Source organism: Equus caballus, chromosome 6 (assembly GCF_041296265.1).
Source record: "Equus caballus isolate H_3958 breed thoroughbred chromosome 6, TB-T2T, whole genome shotgun sequence".
NCBI classification, from domain to species: Eukaryota; Metazoa; Chordata; class Mammalia; order Perissodactyla; family Equidae; genus Equus; species Equus caballus.
The window spans coordinates 3,152,248-3,169,717 of NC_091689.1; the positions used below are offsets into that span (position 1 = coordinate 3,152,248).

Genomic DNA, 17,470 nt, shown 5'->3' on the forward strand with positions numbered 1-17,470 from the left:
CGCTTCGACTCACAGAAAAAGCTCCAGAAAGAAAGGGCTTCAACAGGGAGAAAAAAGGGGCAGGGACGCAGAGCGGGATTTTTCACGATCCACAAAACACACGCACACACACAGGTTAAGTTTGAGGACAGAGACAGGGGCGAACGAAAGCTCAAGGATGAGGCCCCGGTACTGTGGTCCCTCCGCTCCCGGGGGGCGAGCGGGTCTCAGGCTGGGCGAAGGGGGCGAGGGCGCCACCACCGCGGCCAAGCCGACGGCGGCGGGTTCAACCACGGGAGCGCGACAAGGAACCGCGACCCACCTGACTGAGAAGCGCTGGGCTGGACGGTCCCCGCCGCCACGAGAAGGCTCACCCAGACCCACAGTCCTGTCGCCAGCTTCATTTTTTGGACGTCTCAGATCCCGTGCCGACAATTACATGTCCAAATGGCATATCCCCTTTCGCGCACGCGGAGGAGAGCCCTCAGCCAGGCGCGCCTGGGGGCGCGCGGGGACCGGCGCGCGGGGGATCGGCTCCGAGCGCCGACGGCCGATCCGCGCCCGCGGGCCCAGGGCCGGGACCCGGGGAGGGGAGAGTGTGCGCGCTAGTGGGAGGGTGCTCGAGTGTGTGCGCCGGGTGCTCCGGGCCAGACTGTGCAGCTATTTCCCCGTGTGAGCCTTCGCTTTCTCGCTCCCTCCTCACTTTCTCTCTCACTGGTTGGTCCACAGTAGAAAGGAAGGGGAAAAAGGTTTCCAAAAAAAGTTGATTGCAAAGGGGCGGTAGGTTTCCGGCCTCTCCCCCAGCCGGGCTATGTTCGGCTCCCTTTTCAGTTTCCCTGCACCTCCAGTCCAAAGTAGGAGGGGAGGAGGGGGAAAGCGTTTTGCCTCTCCCCGGATCCTCGCCTTCTTTTTCCTGTCAGCTTGCCTCACACTTGTCCGGCGGCTGCGGTAATTAAAGCTCCGAGCGTCATTTCCAACGCTCCGCGGTCTCCAGCTGCAGCCCCACAGAGAAATTAATAAGGCTCGGGGAGGAAAAAGGTGGAGGGGGCGGATAAAGCCGCCCGCAAGCCACCGGGCGGGCTCGGCTCGGCCGCGCAAGCCCCGCCCCCGCGCTGACCCAACTGGCCACGCCCTCTCTCCCGCCTCCCCCGCAAAGGGAAATCTTATTGGCTCAGCCACTCCCCAAAATCGTGGGCCTCGGGAGTTGGGAAAACACCTGTCAGGGAGCCGGAGCTGGGTGGTGCGGGCGGGGGAAGCTGGATTTGCAGGGCTCACCGAGGCCTCAGACTGAAACAGAGGCCCGGAACAGCTGGCCCGCGGCGCGCGGACCACCGGAGGGGTGCTTGCAGAAAAGATTTTTTTTAAACAAGAAAGTCACCATTTGATTCATTGCCCTACGGTGCTCATCCACAGACGACTTTCCCTAGAAATAGAAGGAACGACAAGGTTGCCTCGGGCAAAAAGTCTCCCCGCCTCTCTACCCACTCGTGCTCCACTCTGGGAAAGGAGTTTAACAGCCGGTTCAGTAACTGGTAGCCTCTGCACGTTAGGAGTCCTGATCTCTTCCTGAGCTATGCCATCTCTCCCACGATTCCCACCCTCGCAAACTGACCGACGCTGACTCAAACTAAAACTCCACCTTTGGAGAGCTGCATCCTTTGATTTTGGGACTTTAGGGGTCTTTTCACCTTTTCCTTGAATTCTAAGACAACTTGGTTTGGGGTTTATTCATTAAGTAGATTCTAGTCTAAAGCCACCGATTTGGTTCTAAAGGGGTAGAAATTTGTCCCAGGCCTGTTATTCATTCGGAAAAGATTGAGAAGGGCTTGTCAGCACATAACCAACCTCATGACTAGGCTTCCTCTACAGTGGACCCAGCTTTAGGCTCCTCCCAGGTTTTCACTCTTCAAGGTCGCTGCTCCCCAAGCCCGAGGTCACTGCTAGCTATGGGAGTGTCTGGGCTTTTCTGGGTCTAAAACATCCTGGGCTTGGGTCATATCAGTGTATATATCCCTTGCCTTTTACAGCTCTGAAACTGTACCCTGGGCAGAGACCAGAACCTCCTGGGAGGTTGTAGGTATTGGTTTGCTATTTGCACAGGCATTCTATGTATGAATTATTTTCCTTTTTCAGTTTCTCTAGAAGCAGCAAATATATAATGAAAAGTATCAGGGGAACTTAAAAATCAAGCCACCTGCCTCCTCACTCATCATTTGAGACCTCCCCATTCCTCCTCCACATCTTTTATCTATAGCCTGTCCCTTAAGAATTTCCAGGAGCTGAGCACAGAGAGAAACAGCAGCCTCCTCTCAGAAGCCTGAAGCCTTCCCTTTGTTAGGCCCACAGCTAGTAGCAGGCACAGAGAGGAGGCCAAACAGGCTGAGCATGCTGTTCCACCCAGAAGCAGCCTAGGGCCAGGAGAAATGAAGCCTAGAGCAGATGATAGTGACTGAACCGGAGTGGGATTGATTGCCACAGAACTGTGCACACTGCTCTTTGGGATTATCTTTGTTTTCTGTTTTTAGCACCCCCACCCTCTGTTTCCTTTTCTTTCAGTTTCTTCTCAGCTCCCTTGCCTTTAATCCCCTTCTGCTTCTTTTAATGACTCTCAGACACCTCTCTTCCATGAGTGCTATTTCTTTTTAAAATTCCCATTCCGTCCCCAGAATAACGACGGGAGTGACTTAAAAAAAACTTCTTGCTTTTGGAAAAGTTAAGTTTCTGTCTGAAAAAGAGAAGTCTTATTTCAGATAGCTATGTTGCAAGAGATGAAGTAATGAATTGTATATTTTAGCTTAAATTGAGGGAAAAATTAAATAGTCTGAATATTTTGGTTTTTTCTATATTTGTGTCCCCTGTGGTAGCTTTTACTCCCCCACCAATTTTACAGCTCTTTAGTGGCAGAAACTTTCCTATATACCTTAGCCCCATTTTCCTGGTTTTAACTGAGTGAAACAATGATTGACAACTGGCCAAATTTGAGTATCTGACCAACAGGGTATAAAATGAATTGGTATGAAAACTCTGCCCCAAAAAGCATGCTATATTCAGTGGTGACTGGTCTACCCAATCAGAGTCTAGCTCACATAATTTGAATATGAGACCTTAGAGACTTAGACAGAAGGTGGTACCCTGTGTTGACAAACTGGAAGTGAAAAAGTAGAAGCCATGAGCTAGAGTCAAGAATTAACTCTTTTTTTGTTTGCTCCCATTTGCTCCCCATCTCAACTGAGTCATCGTAAGAAAGGAACACCAGAGGAGCGGACATTGGCTACCTGATGTTGAAAGGAAATGCTAACTGGATTGCCAGAGGATTTCTGAGATGGATCTCTGTATTTATTCACTTTCCCATGTATCTTTATAATAAATCTCTATCAGTTGATTTAACTAAAATATGTTGCTGTTATTTGCAACCTGGAAAAAAACACATCTGAGCGACACAACATGTTACTTAGCAAACCACAGGTGAATACCTGGACTTATCTGCTAGTGTCCTTTCAGTTCTACATCCTTAGCTTGGGCCTGCCTCCATAGCACAGCAATCCCCACTCCCTTGTTCCTAGTTAGGCCAATGAAAATGCCTTGGTCACTGCTGATTGGCTGAGAGATGGCCACTCCAACTGAGTCTCTCCCCTGGGATTTTTGTGAATGGAAAAGAAAGAATTCATATTCAGTCATTCACTGGTAGCTTTTGAGATGTAAAAGCCTAGAGCTGGCCTGTCTATATTTCCTTCTTTGTAGCGATAACCAGGCTGCAGTGAGAAAGAGTGAAGCTGCCATTTGAAAGGAGCAAAAGCCCAGACAGGTCTGGAGAATCTTCAAGCTCTACCTGCTGCTTATTTGTTCAAAACCCCTTTTTCCTCAAGCTAGTTCAATTTTTCTTTTCAAAACCAGGACAGCATGAAATGGTAAAGAACTTCTCCAGCCTGAGTGAGAACATATAGGCCATCATGCCTTTTGAGGAAGATATCTTGATATGGCCCGTGTTCAGTTTCCCTTCCCAGTTTGTCAAGATTTCCCTTGGCTGAAGCCATAACCCCAACAAAGAGATTCCATTGGCCTTTGTTGCTTCCCCATTTCTCCTTTTCCACTTCATTTCTTCCATTAGTGATAGAATTCAAGGAGAGTCTCGACATCGTGAGTGACAGAATGGTACTGGTGAGAGAAAGGAATACGTTGATCTCAGAGTTCAGTGTTGAGCTAGATACCTAACTTTGTCCCAGAGTCTGATAGTTCACTCCAGTCTTCAGCTCGTTTCTAAGACTTCCCTAAAGGTAAAATTAGAGCTTGCTGCTTTAGACATTTTGTCATTGGCCATAAATACAAAGTTCAGACAAATATCAACTAAGAAAAGAAAACAACACCCAATCATACATCAGTTCCTTCTCTTGAACATTTAAAAATAAATATGGGATTCTAATTTTCCCTCCCTGCCTGTCATCATCCTCCTCGTCATTTTTCTAAGTTATCCTGTGATCATGAGAAACTCATTTCATATACCTGCACCCATTGCTTCATCTTTAAAGGAAGGGTTATGTCCCAAATCTAAGACTTTACTAGTCTGTGATTTACTGATCACCTGCTAAGTGCAAGTCATAATTTTCACAGACTGTTTCCTGTATCCCATCCTCTTTTCCCCACTCACACACAGTCATCTCTTCATCTGGGGCTCCAACACAGCCATATCTTAAAATGCCTTAGGAAAATATCCACATAAGCTCGCTACTATATTACTGTGAAGTGCTTAAGACTTTGGATCTTTACTATTCTATCAATCAACCAAGAAGAAATTTTGGTAAATACCAATCAATTCAATATTATGATGATCAAGCAGATAACAGATGCTGTGTTGGTGGTATTTATTTGTTTGCTTCTTAATTTAGCACTTGAAATAAGATCTTTGCTCTTAACCATCAGAGTTCTGGAATTCTCTGATATTTTGTTGATGTTCAGTGTTTCAAGGCCAAAAGAAAAACACTTTGAAAGTTCAAAGTGTTTTTCTTTTTTCCTTACTTTTTCTTTCTTTTTTTTTTCTTTGCTGTGGAAGATTTGCCCTGAGCTAACATTTGTTGCCAATCTTCCACTTTTTGCTTGAGGAAAACTTGCCCTGAGCTAACATCTGTGCCAGTCTTCCTCCATTTTGTATGTGGGTTACTGCCACAGTACGGCCACAGATGATTGGTGTAGGTCTACACCCAGGAAGTGAACCCAGGCCACCAAAGTGGAGCACGACTGAACTTAACCACTAGGCAATGGGGCTGGCCTCTAAAAGTTCAAAGATTTTTTTGAATGAATGAGTACACATTAACTAAAGAAATGTTTTTATAACCTTAGTTAATTTCATATCCAAAGGGAACTTCCACAAGCAATTTTCCTTTTTGGTTAGTAAGTGTTGTTTTCTTTCTATGTGCATGATTAAGCCTTAATTTTTTAAGTGCTAAGGAGGAGTGACTGAATATAAATAAATCAAATCTGTGTTGCTTTTATGTCTGTTCATCAGTGTCTATCCAAGTTCTTACAGACATTTTTGGTTTGTGGTTGAAACTGCAAAACAATTTCAGCCCTGTGAACAAAGCGGTCTTTTCCAAAGAAGTTATGCAAAATGATTTTCCTGGTAAGAGCTTTTCCTCTTGTGTATCTGCCTTATATATTTTCTTAAACTAGGTTCTTTTATCATAGCTTTTCCTACTGCTTTATAAGCTTAAAGATAAAGTAAGCCTTCAATAACAGTTGCCAACTGAAAACTAATAAGAAAAGGGACATTTCTGTTTTTGCATGTCTGTGTATTTATAAATAAGTTAAGTAGTGAGGTTACTTAGTTGGACCATGATTGTGCCTGGCCTGAAATCTGAACCAAGATAATGTTTGTTAGTTTCTTTTTCAGGTAGCTTCTTCTGTTGCACTTTATTCCTTCTGTATTCTTAACTTGGCAAAGAGCTTGATCAAGTTATGGTTAACACATAGATTTCTCAAAAGAATCTGAAGTTACATTTGTCGTGCACTTACGAATGGATGTTATTCTGACGAAGGTCACAAAGAATTCTTAGAATTTTTCTTGGACTCCTGCCAAATAGTCAACAAAGTAATCGTTTAGGAACCATGTATTTTCTTCCCAGATTTGTATAGGGATGGGTGAATCTTCAAAGCTTCAGCAAAAAGGGTTCTAATAGTTCAGAACGTATCCTAAACTTGTTGCGTCTTCTTCTTTCCACTCTTTAATAGCATGGTACCTCCTTGCCGGATCAGGTACCACTCAGTATAACCCAGTTCCCTTTCCTTTGCTGTAGTTGTCCAGTTCTTTTGTTGCCAACTCTTCCCAAGCTTCTCCTCATCTCTGAAAAATCTGCCATGAGGCCCAAGACATCTGGTGGGTTATCTTCTTGGTCCTGGCCCAAAATGAATCACAATTTTCTACTTTCCTAGATTACGCATCTCAGAGGATATTCCACGTTCCGAAACATTTAATCCAAGTTCTTACAGACATTTACCAGTAAGGAGACTTACCAGACATTTTCCAGTAAGGAAAGCTCAGAAAAGAACCTATTAGAAGTATTGAATCTCATTATTTAGTAACAAAAAATCACAATACAGAAATGGGAAAAGTTAAACTCATCAAGTATGATGATAAAGGAGAAAGCGCTAATAAAAGAATGCATGGTGGTATTTACGTATTTTCTATAGAAGGTGATTATTCATTTATACTGATTGATCTATAAGTATTTTCCCCTTTTTCCATAAAAACTCTAGAAAAACAAACACTGGTTGGTATGTCTTTGCTTCTGAGGTCTTAGATTATCATTTAAGAAATCCAACCATATGTATATGGTTTGATTCACATCCATCTTTGAATATTTAAACTGCTGATACAACAAACATTTAAGTAATGTGCTACTATATCAAAGCTAGATGGCGAAAGAAAGACACAAATATCACAACAGCTGATAATATTGAACTCAGAGCAAAAATAGCAGCACCCAATTTAATTTTATTAAGATAGGAAAAGGTCAGGCTGGACAATATTGTGAATCTGAGGTAAGAACATCGACATTTACAAAAACAATTTTAGTAAGGAAAAAATCTAAAGCCATACGGTTAGAGAAATATTTTTTGTTCATTGAAGCTTTTACCTAACTATAGTTGGAAACACTTACTTAAACAACTTTTAATGCAAATTTTCTCAAATACATAGTCTATTTAAAATCATTGTATTAATAGTATTCAATGTCATATTACATACTGATTATTTCTGGTTTTCTATCATGACCCTAACTTTTAAAATAAATCTCATTTATAAACAATTGATATTACTCTGGGTAAATTATTGAATGAAGAAATATTCTACTAGATACTTCTTTTGTAATATTTGCTTATACTGTATAAAGTATTGCCACTGACAAGCTTGTGTATTTTATATATATTTTCAAGAAAAGTATATTAACAGGTATTATGATGTAAGCTATTAATATTTATCTTAGCTAATACATGCATAGTGACTCCACATTCTTTCTATGTAGTCATTTTGGGTAAATATTGACAGAGAGAGAAAAACGTTCTTTATCTGATCAGATACTGGAAGAAAATAAACACGATTGTGATCATTTATTGTTATCTATTAGACAGAGTGAGAGAGTTGGAGAGATCCGCTTCATACAGTTTAATGTGACTTTGTTAAATGAATACTTTTAGACAAATGGAATTACTATTTGTCGTACTGCATCTACTTATTACTGCATTTAGGAACTCCCTAACACACTGGAGAAGATGTTATGCATTATATTGAAAATATAATGATCATTGTAGATGTTTTCTGTCTTTCTAGTATTTCTTTTCAGAATACTATTCTGAATACTGTCGTATCCTTTAATCATAACTCTCACAAAATATTACTTAAAGAGCATGAGTCATTGATATTACTTACCACTAAATCCAAAACTAATTTTCATTTTCTCATAACATGATTACATGTAAGCATAGCCTTATCTTCTAGTATTCGCTGTGAACTGAATATATGTTAGCCACCGACATATGTGCATATATCCATAATTTCACCCAAATTTTTGCTATAAAATGCAAAACACTACTTTCTACTTCCTTCTACTATCTGAAATGACTAGTATTCTATTGCCTTCTACCAGTTTAGTACGACACTGACATTTAAAATCCAAAATAAATATGTCTAGAGGTATTATGACTCCTCCCTCTACCCTTTCCCACATTCTTTCCCCTCAAGTGATTATGTTTTTGAAAGAAAATAATTATACTTTTATATTTAGATGATGAAGGAAGAAAATAAAAATGAGGTTTTACTGTATTGAGCACTGCATTTCACTACCCTCTGTGAGGCCGGCAAACACAAATGATAGCAATGTGTTAATTACGGAGGCAATCAACAGACAGGTGATAAAGGTATTATGTTTTTAAATAATAAGAAAAAATATATTTTAGGTATTTGAAATATTTCATACATATATGTAATTGTATTATATATTCAAGTTTATGGCTTGAAAAGGGTTATTCTGGTGAAACTCCCCTGCCTGTTTTCTAAATATGTTTGAAGTGAATGGAAATTCACTATTAGTGTGAAATTGGCACTTTTCTTTTTTTAACCATGTAAATAAAATCAACATAGCTGGCAAGATAAAAATAATTATCTCAAATATTTAAATAGGAACTGTGGCCCTGTCTCCTTTTCAGTAAACAATGACTAATTGTGCTGGCTAAAACTACACCTTCAAGATTGGAAGGCACAGATCCTGAAAAGATACTGAGCTTGGTTCCCACTCCCGCGGCCTTCACTGTACATTAATCAGAGGTGTTTGCTATGCAAATCTTGTCATACAAAGCAATTATGGTTGTTCCTAAACTGACCTCATGTTTATTTATTACTTCAGCTTTTTACTCCCAAACCTTGTCTCGTCTTTTCAAACACACACAGTTTTTATGTTGCTTTTTAAGGTATACAATATAGTCATTTTTTATTTATTTGTGCCTACTATAAATGGAGAAGCTGTGTAACTCCTTCAGTCTGCAATTCAGTGCTTAGTGAGTCTGAATAATATTTTGGTGACTGTTCATACAAACTGTTTTCACCCCAGGGTCTTTGTTAGGATGAAGAAACCCTTCTAGTAGCTTAAGGCCATGACACCTTGTTTGGTCTTACTCTGCAATGTTAGCTGATTACTAATCGAGACTGCCAGCCATAGTACACTGAGCAAAAAAATACATACATGTATTTTTATAGCAGAGTAGTTGAAAGTAAAAGTTATGAAAAGATTCATTATAAATCATTTATCTACATATTTTCTCAACTTCACCAGCCTTCAGCAAGTACAACTCATGTAGACAGATTGCCTTCATCAAGAAAAATAGTTTGAAAGCATAAATCCACTGTCAATAACAGCAGTAATGCTCTTTAACTGGCCAATATTATATTGCCACAGGTATTCCCGTTTTGTGACTTCTGGTTGAGCAACAGTGGCATCCAGTGGCCAGATCATTGTTTCCACGATTAAAGCGTCATGGGCAGTTCAGGGGAACAGTACTAAATGCTTCAAATGTATTTAGCCTAAGCAAAGGAATTTACTAGAAAAAGCAAATCAAATGCCTTTGTTTCCAGAGCAACCCTGGATCAAGTCTAGGTCGTGAGATTTGGCTCTGATGACTACTAAATACTGGCAGTCTCTCCAACAGCCCTAAATCACGTCAATTTAGGAGGCCTATTAACTGTCTATTGTGTATGTTCAGGTTGACTCCCCATTAACTATAACCTCACTATACAAGAAAATTTCCCTGCAATGAGCTAGACACCAATTCTATGAAAAATGTCACACAAAATGAAGAGCTGTGAAACAGCAGCTGATGACATGTGCTCGATGCTCATTTTGTACAAAAGTGTTCTGATGACCCCATGGGCTAAATATGACCCCTAAGAGTTGTATGTAACCCATGGATGACATCTGGATCAGGTTGGTGTTGTGGTGATCTAATAAAGAGTCCTGGACCTAAAAGCTTTCTCCCCAGAACTTTTATGTACTGGCAAGCCTGATAAATCTTCTGAATCCAATGAGATCTACCTCCCAGGAGTTTATGAGGCTTAAATATAATAAATAAAAAGCTTCCAGCACAATCCTTGACCCAAAGTAGGTACTTAATAATGAAGTAGCAAGGAAAACAAGTTCCGCTCCCAGACTTCCTGCGTTCAAATCCCGACTCTGGCACTTCCGGGCTGTGTGATCCGGCTGTGTGGGTAAGTTATTTTCACAACCTGAGCTTCAGTTTCCCCGTATATAAAGAGGAGAAAATAATAGTACCGGTCTCCTAGGATTATAATGAGTTTTAAATGAAATAGCACATTCAAATCTTTAGAGTAGTTCCTTGGATTTAGAAAACATTCAATAAATATTCTCTGTTCAAAGTTGCAGTCTTTATAAAAAAAGAAAGAGAGAGAGAGTTTACTAGGAGCAATGGCAAGAAATTCTCTATACTTTTTCCCTGGTTTGATTATACTTAGCCCTGAATGGTTCCCTGTCTACATCCCTGTCATCTATATGATTAATGGCATATATTTTTCTAGTGGGAAAACCATGATGGGAAGTACAGTGTGTGGAGACGGAACTTGATTAAAGCCAATCAGTAGCATCTAAGCAGAACCTTAAGAAGCATGAAGACTGTCTGAATCAGGAATGAAAAGGTGAGGTGGGAGGAACAGCAACAGCCTGGGAGGAGAAGTAGAAATGTACAAAATGTGTCTTGGTGAAAGACATTGATTCTGAAATTTAAGAGGTAACTGAACAGATACTTATTTTATCAAAACGTTTTTCATGCACAAGTTTGTTAAGTAAGACAAACCTGGGTGCTACCTGCATTTTCCACTTTTGTTTTACCCCATTTGATATACAATCACAGCAATTTAGAATTTACAGGAACTTAGATTTGCAAGAGTTCCCTGAAGCACAGTCAACAATGTCATTGACACCACTCCTATGCCCTTTAGTGCTACCTGCAGATGCTTCTTTTGGGAATGCTAAAGGGCCTCATATGTTGAAGATTTTCACATGTAGGTACCCTGAGGAAGGACCTTTGGAGTTTTAGCTGCTTACTGCCACCTTGATGAGGCTTTAGGTGGCCTCTGCTATTCTTTTCTCTCTTCTTCCTCCTTCTTCTTCCCCTTCTGTCCTCAAGACAGATTAATCCCTGCTTCCCTCCACGATACTTCAGTAAGAAAACATTAGAAAGAAGTAACTTTTAGAATAATTATTAAAAGTGTTCTCATAGCATACCAGGTTGTCATAGAGTCAAAGTTATTATTTGATTCTAATCAGGTAATTATTTTTCAATGCAAATAATTGATTTTTTTGAAAAATCAAAAGTAGATTATTAAAATTCAGACAAGCCTGAGCAAGAGGCATGTTTGGCTACAATCCAAGATGCTAAGTGGGGAGACCCATGGAGCTGGGAGAGCACTCATTCTTAGAATGAAGTGTAAGAACTGACCAAATGGGGAATGGTCCAGGAGCAGTTGGATATAGATCAATGGGCTTACGCACAGGGTCTAAAATGCTGAGCCAATTCCAATAAGAATTGTTGGCACCATAGGACTCAGTCCAGAATGCAGAGAGCAGTGACTATCCAAGACATTCTATTCAGAAATTAAGCAAGGGGGCAATCTTGGTCGTGGTCAGTAGGTCATGTTCAGTAGGTTATGTCCAGTAGAGACGGAAGGTATGTTTTGCTAGAACCTAGACCAAGAAAGGAGGGCTTCCCAGCTGGACTAAGAGGCCCTCTTTTCCCTCAAAATATACCATGATCCACTACTGGAAATGTCACCAAAAGACATTCTTTGTGCTACTCATTTCTGTATTTCTTATCTAGTCAAACGTAAATATCCTACAGAAATGAAAACATCAAATCAATAATCCCTTAGTATAAACTTATTTCATCACATGCTTTTCAGTATATCAATAAAGAGGAGACATTAGTGATATAAAAAAATAGGTGGGAGTTGATGAAAATAGGAAAAAGAATTAGGAGCATTTCAGGCAAGCGCAATTTTCTTATTCAAAACAAGCCTTGAAGCTATCAAACTGAGCACATAATCAGGCAACTGCCTGAGAAAATGTTAAACTCCTAGCCAATATTATTTTTTCGTAAAGGCTAGACTCCATTTTACTTACAGAAGCTATCTTATGTGCACAGAAATATGCAAATATTTATTAAGTGCTGACTCTCCATTGCTAATGCCGTAGCTAAAGAGCCAAATGAGAAAGGGCAATAATACAATGGTCCTGGTATCACAGAGCTCACCACTGAGGAACTCTAATTTGTCCACATCACCTGTAGGGAAAACAGCCACTAATAGTGGCTACTTTTTACCTAAAACAGAGTAGCAGTATAGAAACCTTCTGAAATTTATGCTACCTTCTTTATATTTCTTTTCAACTTCAGTTTCAGGAAGTAATATGAGCTTACGGCATATTGTAACAGGCTTAAAGCAAAATACTCAAAGTAGACATCCACTCCATGGCCACTAGGTTTTTAAAAACACTGCACAAATCGCTCAGGATGGGGATGTTGCTTCATGTACAATGGAACCCCATGCCAGGCAACAAAGAAGTAAGTGATGAGTTAAATAAACAGACACTGCCCTTGTAGTCTCTCTTGAAGGGAAAGTGGTGTTATTAAGTATGCACTATATTGAATAGGGCAATTCAATTGGAAAGAGCTTTATGGTAAAGAAATTAAAAAAAAAAACAAACCAAGTTTCTTGACTATTTAGAAATAGAACATATTTTCAAGAGTGTTTTGATAACAGGTGGTGTGTGGGCTGTCAGCTTGCTGTGGCCTATTAAAGCAATCGTGATTCAGCATTCTTGGAAGAAAAACTGGGATGTAAAAATCGTCGATAAATATTTTCAAAACATGAGAAATACAGGAACAAATTCTGCTGTCTTTTGTGAAAGAGCTGGGGGAGAGAGACCATGCTTAAAATTATGAGTCTGGTTGTTTCCTTTCTGTTCTCTTCCAAACAGTGCAGTAAAAGGCCTTGATGTATGATTTGTGTCCTTGCACTCTCCAGTTACTGGAGAGGATCTACAATGGATACAGTGTTGATATCAGATTTATTTTCAGGATTTAAGAGATGATGTCAGAACAAGTGGCAGAGCCACATGAAGCAACAAGAGGGTTGTGAAGTCAGCTTGTCCTCATAGCACCTATTGTCACTTTGTTTACAAAACAATGGGTTGCCTATTTCAGGAATGAGAGTGTGTGTTTGTGTGTTTATGTGCTTGTGTGTTTATTTCCAACAAAGTGGGAAGGTTTCTTAGCTAAGAATGAATTAATATATATCATATGTAAAGATATGAGTGCATGTCCTATGTGTAGCCGAAACAATATTATTTAGGACTCATACTGCTGAATTTTCAATCATTTAAAAAAATAACTGATAAGTAATAGGGGAGATAGCCCTTCTGTTAAGATAGATACCGCAAAAGATTAGTGTTATAAACTGATAGTCTTTGACAGTATCTCCTTGAGGCTGTTTCAGAGGACAGATATAAAAGCAAACGTTCTTAAGGGAGGAAGTAAGAGAAGTGCTGATTTAGTGGTCGCAGTGTGGTATTTGCCACTGTGAAAGTTGTCTTCAGCCCAGGAATGGTGGGTTATATTCCGAGGAGGGTACATCCTAATCAAAGTGGTCTGGGATTTAAGACAGTGACCTGATACAACTGGAAACCATACCCCCAAGGAATCTGCCTGTTTTTGAACTTGACTTTCAATATTAGACATTAGAAAAGCATATTACTCTGTGTGTCATAGAGGATAGATAGAGAGAGAGAGAGAGATAGAAAAATAGACAGATAGGTAGATAGAATATGAGCTGTGTGGGCAATGGTTAAACACTGGGAATTATAAGGCTAGGAAACTTCTCATCTGAAACATACATTGGACAGTTCATAATCACTCTATGGATTATCATTCCTTTCAGAAATAAAGCAACCAAAGTTAGGTGTGCTTCAGTAACTTGTCAGAGGTGGCAGAGCTAGTAAAGGTTGACTTGAACCCAAGTCTTTAATAAAATCAGTGCTCTCTCTACTATAGCACAGAGGCCTGTGTTCTTCTGTCCTCTACTTGCTCAATTTTGTGGCTCTTTACAGCCATTTTCCACTCTCTTGCCCTCAGAGGAGTCCCTAAGTAACAAAACCAGAGCAACTATCCTAGAATATGGGTGAGAGAGGAATGGATTTTTCCCTGCTACATTCAACTATAAAAGATTCAGGGACTCTCATCTACAGATACACAACACAATCATCAAAAGACAGAGCTGGGATTGTTTATGCAATCCTAAACACATCCCTTAAAAAAAGAAAGTTAGTTCTCAGATATAGAGATAACTTGTGCTATTTCTATAGCCAGCATCGCTATACCTTGGCTAACAAGTGTGTGTGGGAGTAGAAAAGATTATCAGAGTATGGTTTGCCCTGGTCTATACCTCAATCAGAATAGACTTGACACTCAATTTTTCAGATTTGGAAATTTGCAAGGCCCAAACAATTGCTTTGGATATTCCAGCATCACATGTATCAGCAGAATCTCTCTACTTGTTTTATTTAATAAATATCATGGATTTTAATGAAACTATACCACCATAATTTTGTGACCATGGTATTTATGATTAATTTTTACTGCTGATCAACTATGTTGGGCATCTGCTGTGCTAGGTGCTTTATTAAACTGCCCCATAGGACACGCATAATAGGGCTACCAGCTGGACCATTGCACAATTATGCACCATTATAATTTCCAACGGATGACTATTTATGACATGTAAATGTTATGTAATGCCTGATTAACTTATTTGGTTACTGTAAGGTTTTCATAAAATCAAGACTATGATTCTGCCAGATACAAATTATTAAAGGCTTATATGCAACAAGTACCACAGTTATCAAGATCAGCCCATTTATTTTCTTATAAAGGTTGCCTTTACTCATGGCCAGGCATCTCCCAAATGAAAGAGGCTGGACCTGAGAAGAAAGACACAAGAGTTGATTTAATAAATGTTATCTCCATCCTGATGTGTAAGCAGGGGCAAAGGAGGAGATTTTGGGGGGAACTTTAGATGTCAACTTCACTAAAATTACTTACTTTCAGACATGTTCGTTGTTTGATTTCTTGGTTGAGAGCATGATAAGCTAAATTCATGATGTTAGCAGTGTTTCTGTATTTAAACAGCTTAAGATTGAAAAGACTGCATAACTGAACACTTGATGTAACGGGTCTTCTCAATTGCCTATCAGAAAGGGACACAGCCATATGGACTTTCTTATAGTTCCAGGTGCTACTGGCTTTCTAAGGAGTAGTAACCTGGATGTGGCTGACAGCCCTTTTGGCTCTTAAGAACTGGTGTGTGATGATGAGTCTGGAGAGGTGGGACAGGGAAGAAAATTGCATGCTCAACAAGAACATGTCCAGAAAAATAGTTGCTTGACCTTAAGCTTTGCATAACGTAACTTACAAATTCTGTCTTTATTTTGGCTGTTTCACTACTATAAGCCATCTGAAAATGCCTAACAGAAACAACATCTTCAAATAACCACTTAATTCAGTGAAAAAAATAAGTTATTCAAATTATTGAAATCTTTTCAGCTATCTCTGTAGCTTCTGTACCTTACTTTACAAATCAAAGGAGTTTATTATCATTTAAAGCTACAATATCTTTAGCTCTTTACTATCCGGAGAACATTTCATGTTTTGCCTGAAGTTTTACTGAGCTGCAACAAGGGTCTCCCTTATTCTACTAAAGATGATCTTGCCAAACTGCTTCTCATACCTGTGCTCCAAAGCTACCCAAACCCACAGCAGATGCCCTAAAACCAACCCAACAACCAAACAACTCACCCAATATCCTACACACAAAACAAAGCTATCCCAATCCACATTCTATGGCCCCCAAACCAATCAACCAATCTACCCAATATCTACACACAAAAAACACAGCCACTACAGCACACATCAAATGTCCCCCAACCAACCAACCAGCCCACTAACCCAATACACTGCCCCCTACACACACAAAGCAACTAAACCACTATCTGAAATGAACAAAACCAAGAACTAAAAGACTCCCTAAGAAGAAAAGTGAGTCGAGAGAGGAGAATGACCAGTTGAGTAGCTATTTTAAATTTAACGTTAGAAAACCAACAAAAGAAATGGTCATAAAGTCAAAGTGTATGCTTTTAGAACCTATTTTCTCGATTACGTTTGATGCTATTCTACCAAATCATTAATATAAAATTTATCTTAATTTTATATTAACTGGCTGGGAAGAAATCTGAAATCTTCATTATGTCTGATGTCTTATTGATCCTCATAAGGCACTGTGAAGCTTTAAGATTTCCTGTACATCAGTTTCCACAATCTATAAAATCCAGATAGGCTCAGAATGAATAAATTAACATTTATAATTTTTGCTTCCTGCTTCAGCAAAAGAGATATAATATAAAATCTAGGGATTGTAAAGGAGAAAACATATATAAAAAACATTTGTATGCATTATTTAATAAGCTTAATCTCTAAAGCATCCCTCAAAATTATTCTTAAAAAATGTCTGATTTATAGACTTAAAAAATAAAATGGCAATAATAGAGAGTACTTGAATCTACACTCTTTCCCATTTAGCCACCATATAAAAATCTCATGCCTTCTCATCGAAATCAACTAAGTAGATTATCTTGTAGCAATCCAAAATCCAACAAATTTGTGATTCAAAGCACAAGCCATATTCACTCATCTTAGTGGGTAATTTATTAGTGGTTACTAGCTAAAATATGAAAAACAAGTGAAATAATAAATGAAATTTCTTTTTAACCTGAAGCACATTTTAAAAAAATTTGCACACCATCATTATGGAATGTTCCAGTAGTACAAAAGGTTAACACTGCCAGGAGCTTGTACTGTATCTGTTTAAAATGCAACATTTATGAGAAAAACCTCTGGGAATGGCCACTGAAATGTTTCCTATTTTCCAGACAAAAGCCAAGATGTATTTTTAAAAACTCAACAATGAATGTTTACTTTGCTACCCATCAACCTGTTACATTTTATTACTTTGCCTTTTCCCTTTTCTTCCTTCCTTCTTTTATTTAAAAAAGAAACTGACCGATGTTGTACAACCAAGTATTTAAACATTAGCGTGCTCCCAGGATGCCTCTAAACAGAATACAGAGGTAGGGTAATAGAATCACCAGCAGCAATAACAAAGCTCTGGTCATTTTCTTTTTCCCTTGGAACTGTTACCTTGGATGTTGCATCCCTCCATAATTTCTGATAGTTTTAGAGATGAGAATGGTGGCATATCAAGGAGAAATTAAATTTCATCATTTTGGCTTTCACACATACACTATAAAAGTGACAGCTTGGTGCACTGTAGCTGACAGTTCCCATTAACTAGAAGCTAATGTTGCAGAGTCAGTCCAAACACCGAGTCACG

The 17,470-nt window shown here is 39.4% G+C and overlaps 1 protein-coding gene across 6 annotated transcripts in view; it reads right to left on the reverse strand.

Moving 5' to 3' along the window:
- ERBB4 (erb-b2 receptor tyrosine kinase 4) overlaps positions 1–1,102 on the reverse strand; it is a 1,102,331-nt gene extending 1,101,229 nt beyond the window's left edge. For 5 of the 6 annotated variants that reach the window (XM_023644064.2, XM_001488767.6, XM_023644063.2 and 2 more), the window contains exon 1: positions 302–1,088. In XM_023644064.2, the coding sequence (XP_023499832.1) occupies positions 302–383 (82 nt within the window). In that variant the 5' untranslated portion in view covers positions 384–1,088. Of the gene's footprint in view, positions 1–301 lie in introns of all 6 variants that reach the window. The other variant, XM_023644065.2, reaches the window with a different exon arrangement.
- Between the last annotated feature and the right edge of the window lie 16,368 nt (positions 1,103–17,470).